The following is a 12,677-nucleotide window of genomic DNA, read 5'->3' on the forward strand; positions in this document are numbered from 1 at the left end:
GTGTGGGGGGAGCAGGATGGAGAGCGCTGTGTGTGTGGGGGGAGCAGGATGGAGAGCGCTGTGTGTGTGTGGGGGGAGCAGGATGGAGAGCGCTGTGTGTGTGTGGGGGGAGCAGGATGGAGAGCGCTGTGTGTGTGTGTGGGGGGGAGCAGGCCAGTTGCACATGGTCGGGGTATTGGGGTCTGGTACCAGGCTCAGGTGGTCTTTTTTTGACCACTGTCTTCTTCCTCTAGGCCATGAAGAAGATGTATAAGGCGTGCCTGAAGTATTCGGAGTGGAAGAAGAAGCACAACCCGCAGCATAAGCCGTGGCTGTACCCGGAGCAGAGCACGCTGCCCACCATCCGCCTGTCCGACGTGTCCGTCCAGCACGCCGACTCCCTGGAGAATATAGATGAGAGTTGTGTGGCAGAGACCAAGGACGACCGAGGGGAGGTCAGCGACGAGGATAGCATGAACTGACACTGCGGAGCCCCCATCAGACTTGTACTGATATGGGGGACCCCACCGGACCCCACTCTGTGGATGTGCAGTCAGCGGAGGGGGTCTGGGTGGGGGGAGGTGCCGGGTTCTGCTTGTATCTTGTGTCAGTGACTACTTCTCTGGGAAGATCTGCGGATGACGAGGCTCCGGCTCTGAGCGGGGGTCACCTATAACACTGTGACGAGTCCGCAGAGCCAGGGTCCGGCACATCACTGTAATGTCTCCGTTGTTTCCTATGTGATTGTCAGTGTCGCCGCCATGACTGTAGCCGGGAGGACGCAGCGGCACATCTGGCTTCATGACGGGCAGGCACCGGGGCGAGGTGGCAGCGCCCGCTCCTCCGCCCTCCATACGGACATTAAACCTTTATTCTTATGTCCTCATGTGATGAGTTCTGCTTTTTCTCTAATGGTCACTTAAATCCAGGGCCGGACCGGCCATCTGGCAATTCTGGCAAATGCCAGAAGGGCCTGTCTGGTCATGGGCCGCCCTGTCTGCTATGTTGTTAACAGAATCGGTGTTCTCATGACACCCATACTGTTAAGAGTTGTGATGGAGCACAAAGTCGCTGACTCCATCACTTACCCCAGCAGGCCACAGGTATCATTAGAAATATTGGTCTTGTAGTAAATCTTCCTTTCCTCCATCCAGGGTAATATTAGTAATATATCCCATCTAGTGCTTGGGGACGGGGACAGCATGGGCCTGTGTGATTGCAAATGCCAGGGCTGGATTTCAGTCCCAGCCCGTACCTGCTTAAATCTCACACTCCAATCACATCCAGAGCTGCATTCGTAATTCAGCTGGAATCACATGAAAGGCTTCAGGGTCAATCAGGACAATCTCTGATGAGGTGCATTGTGGGGAAAATAAAGGCTGGACCCTGATCCTTCCTTGTCCCGGCCAACAAGGGGTTAATACATTTTATCAGCGAAAATCTGACCCTGTGCAGAGTCATCTGAGAGACTGTCAGCACCATCACCATGACAACACGGAGACAGAGGGCTGATGTCTGTCAGGGGAGAGCGCCACCTCCTGGCCTGGAGCTCAGATTCCAGCCGCTTTCCAGGGTCACTGATAAACAGTGTAAATCATGGGGACCACAGCGCCCCCTGCAGGTCACAGGCAGCACAGCAGGAGCTTCTGCAAACAGCTCCTGGTATCTCAGCTGCCTGGCCAGCTATAGCTAGCAGAACCTAAGACGGATAATGTCCCCATGACAACACTGCAGGGCCAGGAATCTGAATGGGCAATACACTATAGATGTGGTCATAGGTCTTTGCCCCTGCACTAGCAGATATACCCCGGGGGCTGCTCACAGCAAACTGTAGTGATACAGCGGACCCCCAGGCTAGTGACGTCTTCAGGCGCTGCGCTCTGCACTTAGAGGTTATGTATCGGGAACAGTAAAGCTTTAGCTTCAGCCCCCGGATTTACCTCCCACCGTCGCCCTGTATCTGATCCGCCAAGCCGCCCCTCGTTACCCCTCCGCACAACACTCGCTGCAGAAATAATGAGCTTCCCCTAGGATAAAGCGGCGCGGCATGAAGCTAAACTAATATCCTCAGACCATAAAAAACCCGCTCAGCTCTGCTACATCGCAACCTCCAGCCGAGACACTGGAGAGAAATGAGCAAAATCCGGGAAAGAATGAAAACAGCAACTGCGGCAGAAAGAAGACGACGAAACGACAAATGAACCTGTCCTGTGTACTGATCCCAGCATACACCCTGTATTATACCCCAGAGCTGTACTCACTATTCTGCTGGTGCAGTCACTGTGTACATACATTACATTACTGATCCTGAGTTCAATCCTGTATTATACCCCAGAGCTGCACTCACTATTCTGCTGGTGCAGTCACTGTGTACATACATTACTGATCCTGAGTTACATCCTGTATTATAACCCAGAGCTGCACTCACTATTCTGCTGGTGCAGTCACTGTGTACATACATTACATTACTGATCCTGAGTTACATCCTGTATTATACCCCAGAGCTGCACTCACTATTCTGCTGGTGCAGTCACTGTGTACATACATTACATTACTGATCCTGAGTTACATCCTGTATTATACTCCAGAGCTGGACTCACTATTCTGCTGGTGCAGTCACTGTGTACATACATTACATTACTGATCCTGAGTTACATCCTGTATTATACCCCAGAGCTGCACTCACTATTCTGCTGGTGCAGTCACTGTGTACATACATTACTGATCCTGAGTTACATCCTGTATTATAACCCAGAGCTGCACTCACTATTCTGCTGGTGCAGTCACTGTGTACATACATTACATTACTGATCCTGAGTTACATCCTGTATTATAACCCAGAGCTGCACTCAATATTCTGCTGGTGCAGTCACTGTGTACATACATTACATTACTGATCCTGAGTTACATCCTGTATTATAACCCAGAGCTGCACTCACTATTCTGCTGGTGCAGTCACTGTGTACATACATTACATTACTGATCCTGAGTTACATCCTGTATTATACTCCAGAGCTGGACTCACTATTCTGCTGGTGCAGTCACTGTGTACATACATTACATTACTGATCCTGAGTTACATCCTGTATTATACCCCAGAGCTGCACTCACTATTCTGCTGGTGCAGTCACTGTGTACATACAGTACATTACATTACTGATCCTGAGTTCCATCCTGTATTATACTCCAGAGCTGCACTCACTATTCTGCTGGTGCAGTCACTGTGTACATACATTAAATTACTGATCCTGAGTTACATCCTGTATTATACCCCAGAGCTGCACTCACTATTCTGCTGGTGCAGTCACTGTGTACATACATTACATTACTGATCCTGAGTTACATCCTGTATTATACCCCAGAGCTGCACTCACTATTCTGCTGGTGCAGTCACTGTGTACATACATTACATTACTGATCCTGAGTTACATCCTGTATCTCTTTTATTATAAAAATATCAAAAACACAATACATAATACATAAGACAGACAAAAACAACAATCCAGAAATCAAAAACCATGATACATGAACTAAAATAAACCACACCGACATACAAAAAAACCTTGTGCAAATATGCTAGCTTACGACAGTCCGTCTCTGAAGAACATAGTGCAGTGTCTCCAGGCTTTGCAGCCTGAGGGACCCCCAGCAGGAACCTCTTAATAAAAAAAACAAAGAAAAAAAAAAAATCCATTCCTTCACATTCAACCCCATTCACACCTTCACTCATTCTCCCGTACATTCCTATATACTGGATTTAAAACAGGAAAGTAAACACTTTTCCTGGCCCACTGCCTTAAACAAAAAAAACAGCCATCTTGGCAGACCCTCAACTACTTCCCCTCAACACAGCAAGAAAACCCCCCCTTTTTTTCCTTTTTTTTAAAATTTTTTTTATTTTTATTATATTTTTTTTTTCCCTTTCCACCACCCACACCACAGGTCCACAAGTTCGTAGCCTTTTCCACACCTAGGTCCATGAAAGTTTATGGCCTCAGAAAAAAAACAAAACAGCACTTCAGGGTCCAAGAAAGTTTATGGCCCGGCTCTACGTTTCCTATATTTCACATGGTCCTTGGTGTAGTTCCCAGGCCATCTTCCTTCTCATCTTCGGCCCTTGATTTCTCAGGGTCCTTTCCAGGGTCCAAACTTCCCCCCCGCAGACAGGCCCTCACGGGGACAACCCCGATCATCGGATTTCCTGCACTTCAAGTTATCCTTTACATACAGCCTTCCGTGGAAGCAACGCCAGGTCAAGTCCCAAAACTTCATGGGGATCCGCTTAGAATTTAAAAGCCCCAGCCCGACCTCCAGATCCCGGCCTGGGCAATCCTTAAGGGCCAGGGGCTTCTGGAAATGGGTCAACAGGACCCTCCTGTCAAGGCACTGCCTCGACATGGTCCTGATTTCCCACATTCCCAGACCCCACCGGCGGATCACCTTCAGAACCGGGGTAGCATAAGCCGGGAGATGCCCATGAGGTGTGCGTAGGTCCTTCACCCGCCCTCCTGTCTCCCATTCCTGGAAGAAAGGCCAAAGCCAACCCTTGCAGGAGACTACCCACGGAGGAGCCCTCTCTAGCCAGAGGTTGGAGATGTTAGCCTTAAGAAAGGTGTTTACTAGAAACACCACCGGGTTGACCATACCCAACCCGCCTAGTCTCCTCGTACGGTATGTAACCAACCTGTTGATTAGGTTAAGCCTATTCCCCCATATCAATTGGAAGAACAGGCTATAGACCCGTGTCCAGAGAGGTTCCGGCAAGATGCACACACTGCCCAGGTATATTAATAAAGGTAGCAGAAAGCCTTTAGCCAGGGCAACCCTTTCCCTCAGGGTTAAAGACCAACCCTTCCATTGGTCCACCTTTTGGGCGGCTATCTTAAGTCTGCCCTCCCAATTTCGCTGGGGGTAATCCCCGAGGCCAAATTCGATGCCTAGAATTTTAGCGGTGGCCTGGGGCCCTGGAAGGGTGTCCGGGAGATCAAACCTGGGATCTCCCCCTCCCAGCCAGAGACTTTCACACTTATCCCGGTTGATCATGGACCCGGATGCCTCCGAGTAGCGCACTACCTCCGACATGACCCAATCCGCCTCCCCTCTCGAGGACACGAAAAGGGAAACATCATCGGCGTACGCCACCACCCTCAGAGAGGACCCAGAGCCCACCTGGTCCATCCCGACTCCCGCCAACGGTCCACAATCTACCCTCCTTAGGAAGGGATCGATCGCGAACGCGTATAAAAGCGGGCTCAGCGGACAGCCCTGACGGACCCCAGAACCCACCTCAAAAGGGCGACCTGACCAACCGTTCACCAGCGGAAAAGTTTCAGCCCCTTGGTACAAGATCTCTAACCATTTTACAATCCTCCCAGGCAGACCATACCTCAAAAGGACAGACCAGAGGTACTCATGGTTGACCCGGTCAAAGGCCTTCGCTTGATCTAATGACAGCAAGTACCCCTTCCAGTGACCTGCCCTACCCTGCTCCACTGCCTCCCGGACACCGAGCACAGCACTAAAAGTACTGCGGCCTGGAACAGAGCAATGCTGGGCCCCTGAAAGGAGCCGGGGTGCAAACTTCACCAGCCGATTAAACAGCACCTTGGCCAGAACTTTCCGGTCCGTATCGAGAAGCGCTATGGGACGCCAATTCTCGATACGGGACGGATCCTTACCCTTTGACAGAATAATGAGGGCTGACTTCCTCATTGAGTAGGGAAGAGTGCCCGAGGAGAGACACTCATTAAATACCCCTGTCAAGAGGGGGACAAAGGAGTCCCTAAAAGTCTTATAGAACTCGGATGTTAAGCCATCCGGACCTGGCGATTTCTTGGGCCGAAGCCCATCAATGGCCAGTCTCACTTCCTCTTCTCTGATTTCTTCTGCCAAAACACCAAGAGAGGGATCACCCCCTGGCTCAGGGACGGTTTCAGCCAGGAAAGCCGACATCCTGTCCCGATCCAGATCCTTCTTTTCCAAGAGGTGTGAGTAGAAGGATCTGACCACCTCCAGGATCCCTGATTTGGATCTGTTCAGGGACCCCGTACTGTCGATCAGTCCTGTTACCATCTTACAATTCACTGACATCTTACAGTTTCTGTAAGGGTCGGGCGAGCGGTACTTCCCGAAGTCCCTCTCAAAAACTAAAGATGTGTGCCTATCATACTGACACCTCTTGAGTAAAGATTTCACTCTGGAGATTTCCTCACGGTCACCTCCAGTCGAGACAAGCTGCTCGAGTTTCCTCCCCAGAGCCTGATACAAGCGGTGCCTGTTCAGACTTCTGAGGTTCGAGAGCTGACGGAAAAACCCCGCCACCTGCTTTTTGAAGATCTCCCACCACTCTGACTTACTACTACAGAGATCCAACAGCGGTACCTGGCTCTGAAGAAAATCCTCGAAGGATTGTCTCACCTCCGCTTCTTCCAGCAGGGACGAATTGAGCTTCCACAGCCCTCTTCCCATCCGAGGAGTCTCTGCAACATTCAGAGAAAAGAAAATTAAACAGTGGTCGGAGAACTCCACCTCAACGGCGGACACAGCAGAAAAGATGGCGTCCTCCTTTAAAAAAAACCTGTCTATTCTAGACCTGCTGCTACCCCTATGATAGGTGAAACCCCCGTGACCTGGGGTGTGCCGGATGTGGACATCCACCAGGCGAGCTTCACTGGCTATACTATTTAACGCGACGCTGTCATAAGCCAGGCGATCTCCGGGACCCCCCCGGTCAAGGGACCTCGTAATGGTGTTAAAGTCCCCACCGAAGACCACCTGTCGGCTTGTAAAAAGAAAGGGCTTGATCCTCAGGAAGAGACACTTACAGTCCCACTTTGACTGTGGGCCATAGATGTTTATGAGCCGAAGCTCTTGTCCCCTCATGAAGACATCCAGGATCAGGCACCTCCCCATTTCCAACTCGGTAACCCGTCTGCATTCCACATCTGCGGTTTTAAAAAGGACTGCCACCCCGCTATACGGCTCAGCCGCAAGAGACCAGTATGAGGGCCCGCACCTCCACTCCCTTTGTGCTTTATGGATGGCCCCCATGTCGGTTAGTCTGGTCTCCTGCAAAAATAAAATTTCTGCCTCAATTCGGGAGAAAAAAATCAAAGGCCGTGAAGCGAGCCGCATCTGACTTTATGCTGGCAACATTAATAGATGCCAGCGTCAACGGGGCGAGTTCCGCCATCATGGGTGATCAAGTTGGATGGCCAACTTCTTACCACTGCTATCACCTCCACCTGGGGTAGGGGTCGGACACCTTCCTTTTCAGGGAAGCTCCCGTTGTGTCCATCCCACTCCCCCGGTGTCCTCGCCCCCGGGTTCCAGGTCTGTCCCCCCCCAGGAGGAACACTGCCCCCTGAGGGACGGACCCCACCATCCCCCGAAGGACCCTCCGGTGGTACCCCCGGTCCAGCATCCTCGTCTTGCGGCCCATCATCCGAGCCTCCGAGGACGCTGAACCGGTTGGAGAGATCAATGAGAGGGGGGTCAGCGGGCCCTTCCGTGCGCACCCTGGTGGTCGGGGGCGGGGGAGATTTTGAAGGCTTGCCAGCCTTCTTCCCTCCCGATTTGTTACAATTGGCACGTTTGCTTTTGCCACCCGCTGCTGTAGGCTGCTCCTGGACCTCCTCATCAACACTTTCATACTGTGAGGACCCGTCCGAGTCAGCCGCTTTATCCTCCCTCTCCATCCTCCTGATCTCCTCTCTCACCACACTCTCCCTCAGGACCTCAGAGGCTTTTGCCACGGGCCTGGAGGGAGGAGCAGGCATCGACCCGGTTGCCCGAGACTTCACCTGCCCCCCACCCCCATGGCGTTTTTCTTGCCTCCGCACGTACGCGGGGCCCCTCACCTTGGCATTGCCTTTCCTCACCGGTCCCTCAGCCCCTTTCCCTCCGCCACCACCTGCCACAGCTGCAGGAGCGCCACCAGAGGTTTCTCCCTCACGGACTCCTCCCGCCGGGCCTGCAGTGGCATTAGAAAAGGAGCGAGGGCAGCGGCTGAGAGGGTGACCTAGGTCACCACACAGGTGACACCGAATGTCTTTACACGAGGCGGCCAGATGACCTACCCCACCACACAAAGCACATTTCTTTACCTTGCAGCTAGCGCTGAAGTGAGTGGGGTCGCCGCACTTGTGGCAGACCTTCGGTTGCCCCTGGTAGAAGACCAGGATCCTGTCCCTTCCCAGGAAGCCGAGGAAGGGATGTGGGTGACCGTGCCGCCGGAAACCTTCAATTTAACCATGAAGGTCCAGCCCCCCGACCAGATGCCGAATTCGTCCCTGTTCTTTTTGGGGACCTCGGTGACTTCCCCGTAACGGGAAAGCCACGTCATAATGTCCACGCCGGCAAGTGACTCGTTACAAGTGACCACGGTCACTCGCTTGACGGAATTTTGGCGAGACACCGCTTGCGCAACGAAGTCTCGCCATCCGGGCTCTTCCCGCACCAGCTCATAGTTAGACCAGAAGAGCTCAAGCCCCTCTGGCCGCACAAAGCTGACGTCGAAGCGGGACGCCGAAGGATGTATCAGGGCAAAGATGTCATTCGCCCCGAAGCCCATCTTAAGGAGGAGCTTCACTGCCCCCCCACCTAAGACGGACCACATTCCTCCTTTGCGGCCCCTGCCCGGCTGTGGGGAGAGACCAAACAGTCCCTCCCTCCCTTTGGTTTTGGAAGGCAGCAAGGCCGTGTCTCTCTATCCAGAAAGACAAGTCCACTGTCCTCCCCTCTACCACTATCGGCCTTTCTCCTTTTTTGAGGGCCTCCAGGAAACGGTGGTGCAAAGCTCCGTCCCTGGAGCCTGGAGGCGAGGAGACCCCCCAGGACCACCCCGAGGACCACACCGACCCCCAGCCGCAGCCCCCGCATAACTATGTTGGGGTCTTGCGGCCGGGGGGGCAGACGGGCCAGCCCTCCCACCACCACTCATGCTTGCACCCTCATTTATCTGCCCACTCACTCTCCCATTCACTCTTTTATTATTGGCATTCACTCCAGCACTTTCAGACCCATTCACACCCGCACTCACTCCCTCATCCATGTCACTCATATCTCCATTCACCTCTGCAAACATCTCTTCAAAAATATCCACGCCACTCTCATACTCACTATCACTCACACAAATGGTGCTTGCATTATTTACTGTATTAGTTTTATCCCCGCAGTTCTCCCTCCCTCCTGCTGGGGGCCCTCTCTGGCTGCCCGGTGCTCCTGGTCTGGCCTGGACAGTGCTGCTGGCCAGGAGTGCTGCTGCTCCTTTAAGGGCCTCCATGTTAGCCTGCATGTTACTCTGGCTGGGCCTGGGAGCAGCAGCTCCTGGTTTCCCCAGCTCATTTTTTTTTTCTTTTGTCCAAAGCACCACAGTCGTCCTTTCCCGTCTGTACTCTCTGGGTAGGGACGGCCACTGGCACCGCTCCCTGCCCTGCATCTCCTCTCTCCGCCCCCGCCACTGGCATCCCAGGAAGAGCCGGAGCCCCCGCACCCCCAGATGACGGTAGGTGGGCCGGGGACCCCGACAACTCCCCACCAGTTTCTGGGGGCCGTGCTACATTGCTGGGAAGTGTGGGTGGGACAGAGGGCAGCGGGCCCGCCGTGGCCACGCTCTCCCCGCCAGTCGCAGTCACTCCAGGCTGGGCAGTGACCCCTTGCGAGACCACGCCCCCCCGGTAACGCGAGCACAGCGGGCGGAGCCACGACCGCCGAGGCCATGCCCCCCCGCCAGCCACAGCCACCACGGGCAGAGCAGCGGCCCCTTGCGAGGCCACGCCCCCCGGGTGATGCGGACGTAGCGGGCGGGACTATGGCCGAGGAGAATACGCCCCCCCCCGCATGCCGCAGCCTTTGTAGGCCGGGCAACACTCGGGGAGGCCTCGCCCCCTCACGGACCACCGCCGCCACCCTATGCCCACCGCTCGACACGGGCAAGGCCGGCACCTCCCCCTCGTCACCCAATGGCGGCGGAGCCCCCTGCACGGACCCCTTTTTGGGTCGACGTGCCGGAGACCCCGCTCTCACCACGGGCGCCGATAGGGGAGCTACCAGCACCTTGCACCGCTTGAGCTGCGATTTAATTGCTGGATCGCCCTTTCTTGGCTTCTGAACCCCCACCAGCGATCCAGACCTAACGGATCCGTACGTGGGGGGCCCAGAAGCCCCAGCACTCGCCGCCGGAGGTGCGGCCCTGGCTGTACCAACTTTACCTGGTGCCAGGCCAGCCCCCCCTGCCACTGAGGGCTGAGCCTGGACACCACCAACACCACAACCAGCACCGACCTCCATGTCACTGCCCTGGTCTGAACTGTCACCAGATGCGACAGTCAGGTCACAACAGTCATCTCTTTCCCCGCTCCCTCGCTGCGGACCCACCACAGGGCCCGAGCCGGGGTGGGTAGCGGGTTCCACACAGCGGGACAGAGGGGCCCCGGGAAGAGGAGCAAAAACCAGTTGTTCCTCCACGCCTTCAGAGACCTTACGCCGGCGCCTCCTGTTTCTCCTCCTCCCGGTTGCCTCATCCTCCGGGCAGACTTCATACCCAAACAGCGTGCCAAACCGTGCTGGGGATTCCGTCTGCCGTACTTGTTTAAGGATGAGGCAGCCCCCCTCAGAACTACTCCTGCTCCCTCCATCCTCCCCCTCGCTCCCGCTTTCCTCCGCGTTACTGGAGTCCAGCGGGAGGGCCACCTGCTCGGGGGCTATCCCACTGCATGTTACCTGGCTCACGCTGGTGTCCGCCAGGTCTTCAGGTGGAGGTGGCCCGGGTGTGGTGTGGGCGCCATCTTGCTCTTCCTCCTCCTCTCTTTCCTCCACCTGGATGGGGACTCCTGACCCCCCAGGAGACCCACCGGCCATGGCCCTGAACCGGTCCTGGTTTGAAGCTTTTCCTGGAAGGGGCCGCTGCCGGCCATGATGGTACTTGGCCGGTCCTCCAGGGCCCGAATCTCCCCTTTCAGCCGCTTGACTGTGGCGGTGACCTCCGCTCTCTTTGAGGCAGGGAGCCTGTTTTTACTGATGACCCGGGCTCCCTCCAACTCCCCCCGGAGTCTCCTGAGCTGCTTGCCGGCCTCCTCGTACTCGGAGAGGTGGGCATGAATGCGGGAGGCGTAGGTGGTAGCTGGCTCTCCCGCGACCTTGGAGCCCCAGATGTTAAGGGGGGGGCCCCGCCTCATCTCTGCCGGCTGCTGCACCTCCGGGGGAAGGGCCCGCCACAGCCTTCACTTCAGGGGTCCCGGACCCTGGAGCCTTGCGGCCCCCTGGGGTCCGCTTTTTCCCCATCCCTGGGACTGGCTGGCTGTGCCTTGGGCCTCCTGGTGGTGGATGAGGCCCCCCCCCACCCCCAGCTGGCTTGCCGGGGGGTGGGAGCCAGGGGCACAGCCCCGGCGCTCAGTCCCAGGGAGAGTCCTCTTTCCTGGGAAGGGGGCAGATGGAAAGTCCTTGCAGGAAAAAAAACCTCCCTTCCCAGGAGCTTAGCAAAACCCCAGCCTGCAGACGCTCAGCTGCGACGCTCCTCCTCTTCCTGGGCATGTCCAGAGCTGCACTCACTATTCTGCTGGTGCAGTCACTGTGTACATACATTACATTACTGATCCTGAGTTACATCCTGTATTATACCCCAGAGCTGCATTCACTATTCTGCTGGTGCTGCCACTGTGTACATACAGTACATTACTGATCCTGAGTTACATCCTGTAGCTCTTTTTTATTATAAAAGTATCAAAACACAATACATAACAGACTACATAATACAAAACACAATACATAGCAGACAAACAATGCTCCCGACATAAATATTTGTGCAAACCTCGCAATTTTACCTGATCCCCCAGGCTTTCCAGCCTAGAGGGCCCCAGCAGGATCCCTCCACCCCTATACAACTTGAAATAAAGAAACCCCTATGTAACACATTCATCCCCTACGCACACCCTTTCACACTCCATTCGCGCTTTGCACCCATACCTATATACAAGTAATAAACAAAAAAAACCATATTCCGGCCCTTCTGCCTTAAAAAAAAAAAACCATAGCCACTTATACTGGCAAAACCCCAGCACCAGCCTAACACCTCTACGAATTTTTTTTTTTTTTTTTTTTTTTAAATTTTAATAAATTTTTTTTTTTATTTTTTTTTTTTTATTTATCATCCCCCCACCACACCCAAGGTCCAAAAGTCCATGGCCCATTACACGAAACACACAAGGTCCATCAATGTTCATGGCCTATCACATCTATCTCTTGGCAAAAACAGTTTATGCTCCAAGAGGAAAACCCTCACCCGGCTCCACCCAAAACCTATGCTATTTACCACGTGGTCCATTCTTCTTTTCCTTTCCACGATTTGTCCATCCACTTTCCCTTCGGATAAAGGTCCTCTTTTCCCATTCTCACCCCCCCATTCACCCCCCTCCCAACCTCACTACACCCTCCCATGCACTCCTAACTAAAACAAAAGAAAGTATGTATAATACACAAAAATACAAATATACGATATATATCTACATATACACCACATAACATTATTACCATATTTGTTTTGGCTTGCCACCACACACTTTCCTTTGCAGACCCAAGATCAGTGCCTGCAAGCCCAATATCCATTAATGCTCTATGTTTCCAAAACAAAAGTCTAGAGTGGCATGCTTTAGCCCACCACCAGGAAAAGGAGTTCTCGAGGCCCCGTCCCTCACTAACTC

General features: G+C 54.0%; 1 protein-coding gene across 6 annotated transcripts in view; it reads left to right on the forward strand.

Moving 5' to 3' along the window:
* The window catches only part of STARD10 (StAR related lipid transfer domain containing 10), an 87,328-nt gene extending 86,463 nt beyond the window's left edge, over positions 1-865 (forward strand). For all 6 annotated transcript variants that reach the window (XM_073548478.1, XM_073548483.1, XM_073548480.1 and 3 more), the window contains one exon: positions 234-865. In XM_073548478.1, coding sequence (XP_073404579.1) covers positions 234-461 — 228 coding nt within the window. In that variant the 3' untranslated portion in view covers positions 462-865. The remainder of the gene's footprint in view (positions 1-233) is intronic.
* Positions 866-12,677: the final 11,812 nt, after the last annotated feature.

This window comes from Dendrobates tinctorius, unplaced genomic scaffold (assembly GCF_039654945.1).
Source record: "Dendrobates tinctorius isolate UK_male_01 unplaced genomic scaffold, ASM3965494v1 ptg000157l, whole genome shotgun sequence".
Classification (NCBI taxonomy): Eukaryota; Metazoa; Chordata; class Amphibia; order Anura; family Dendrobatidae; genus Dendrobates; species Dendrobates tinctorius.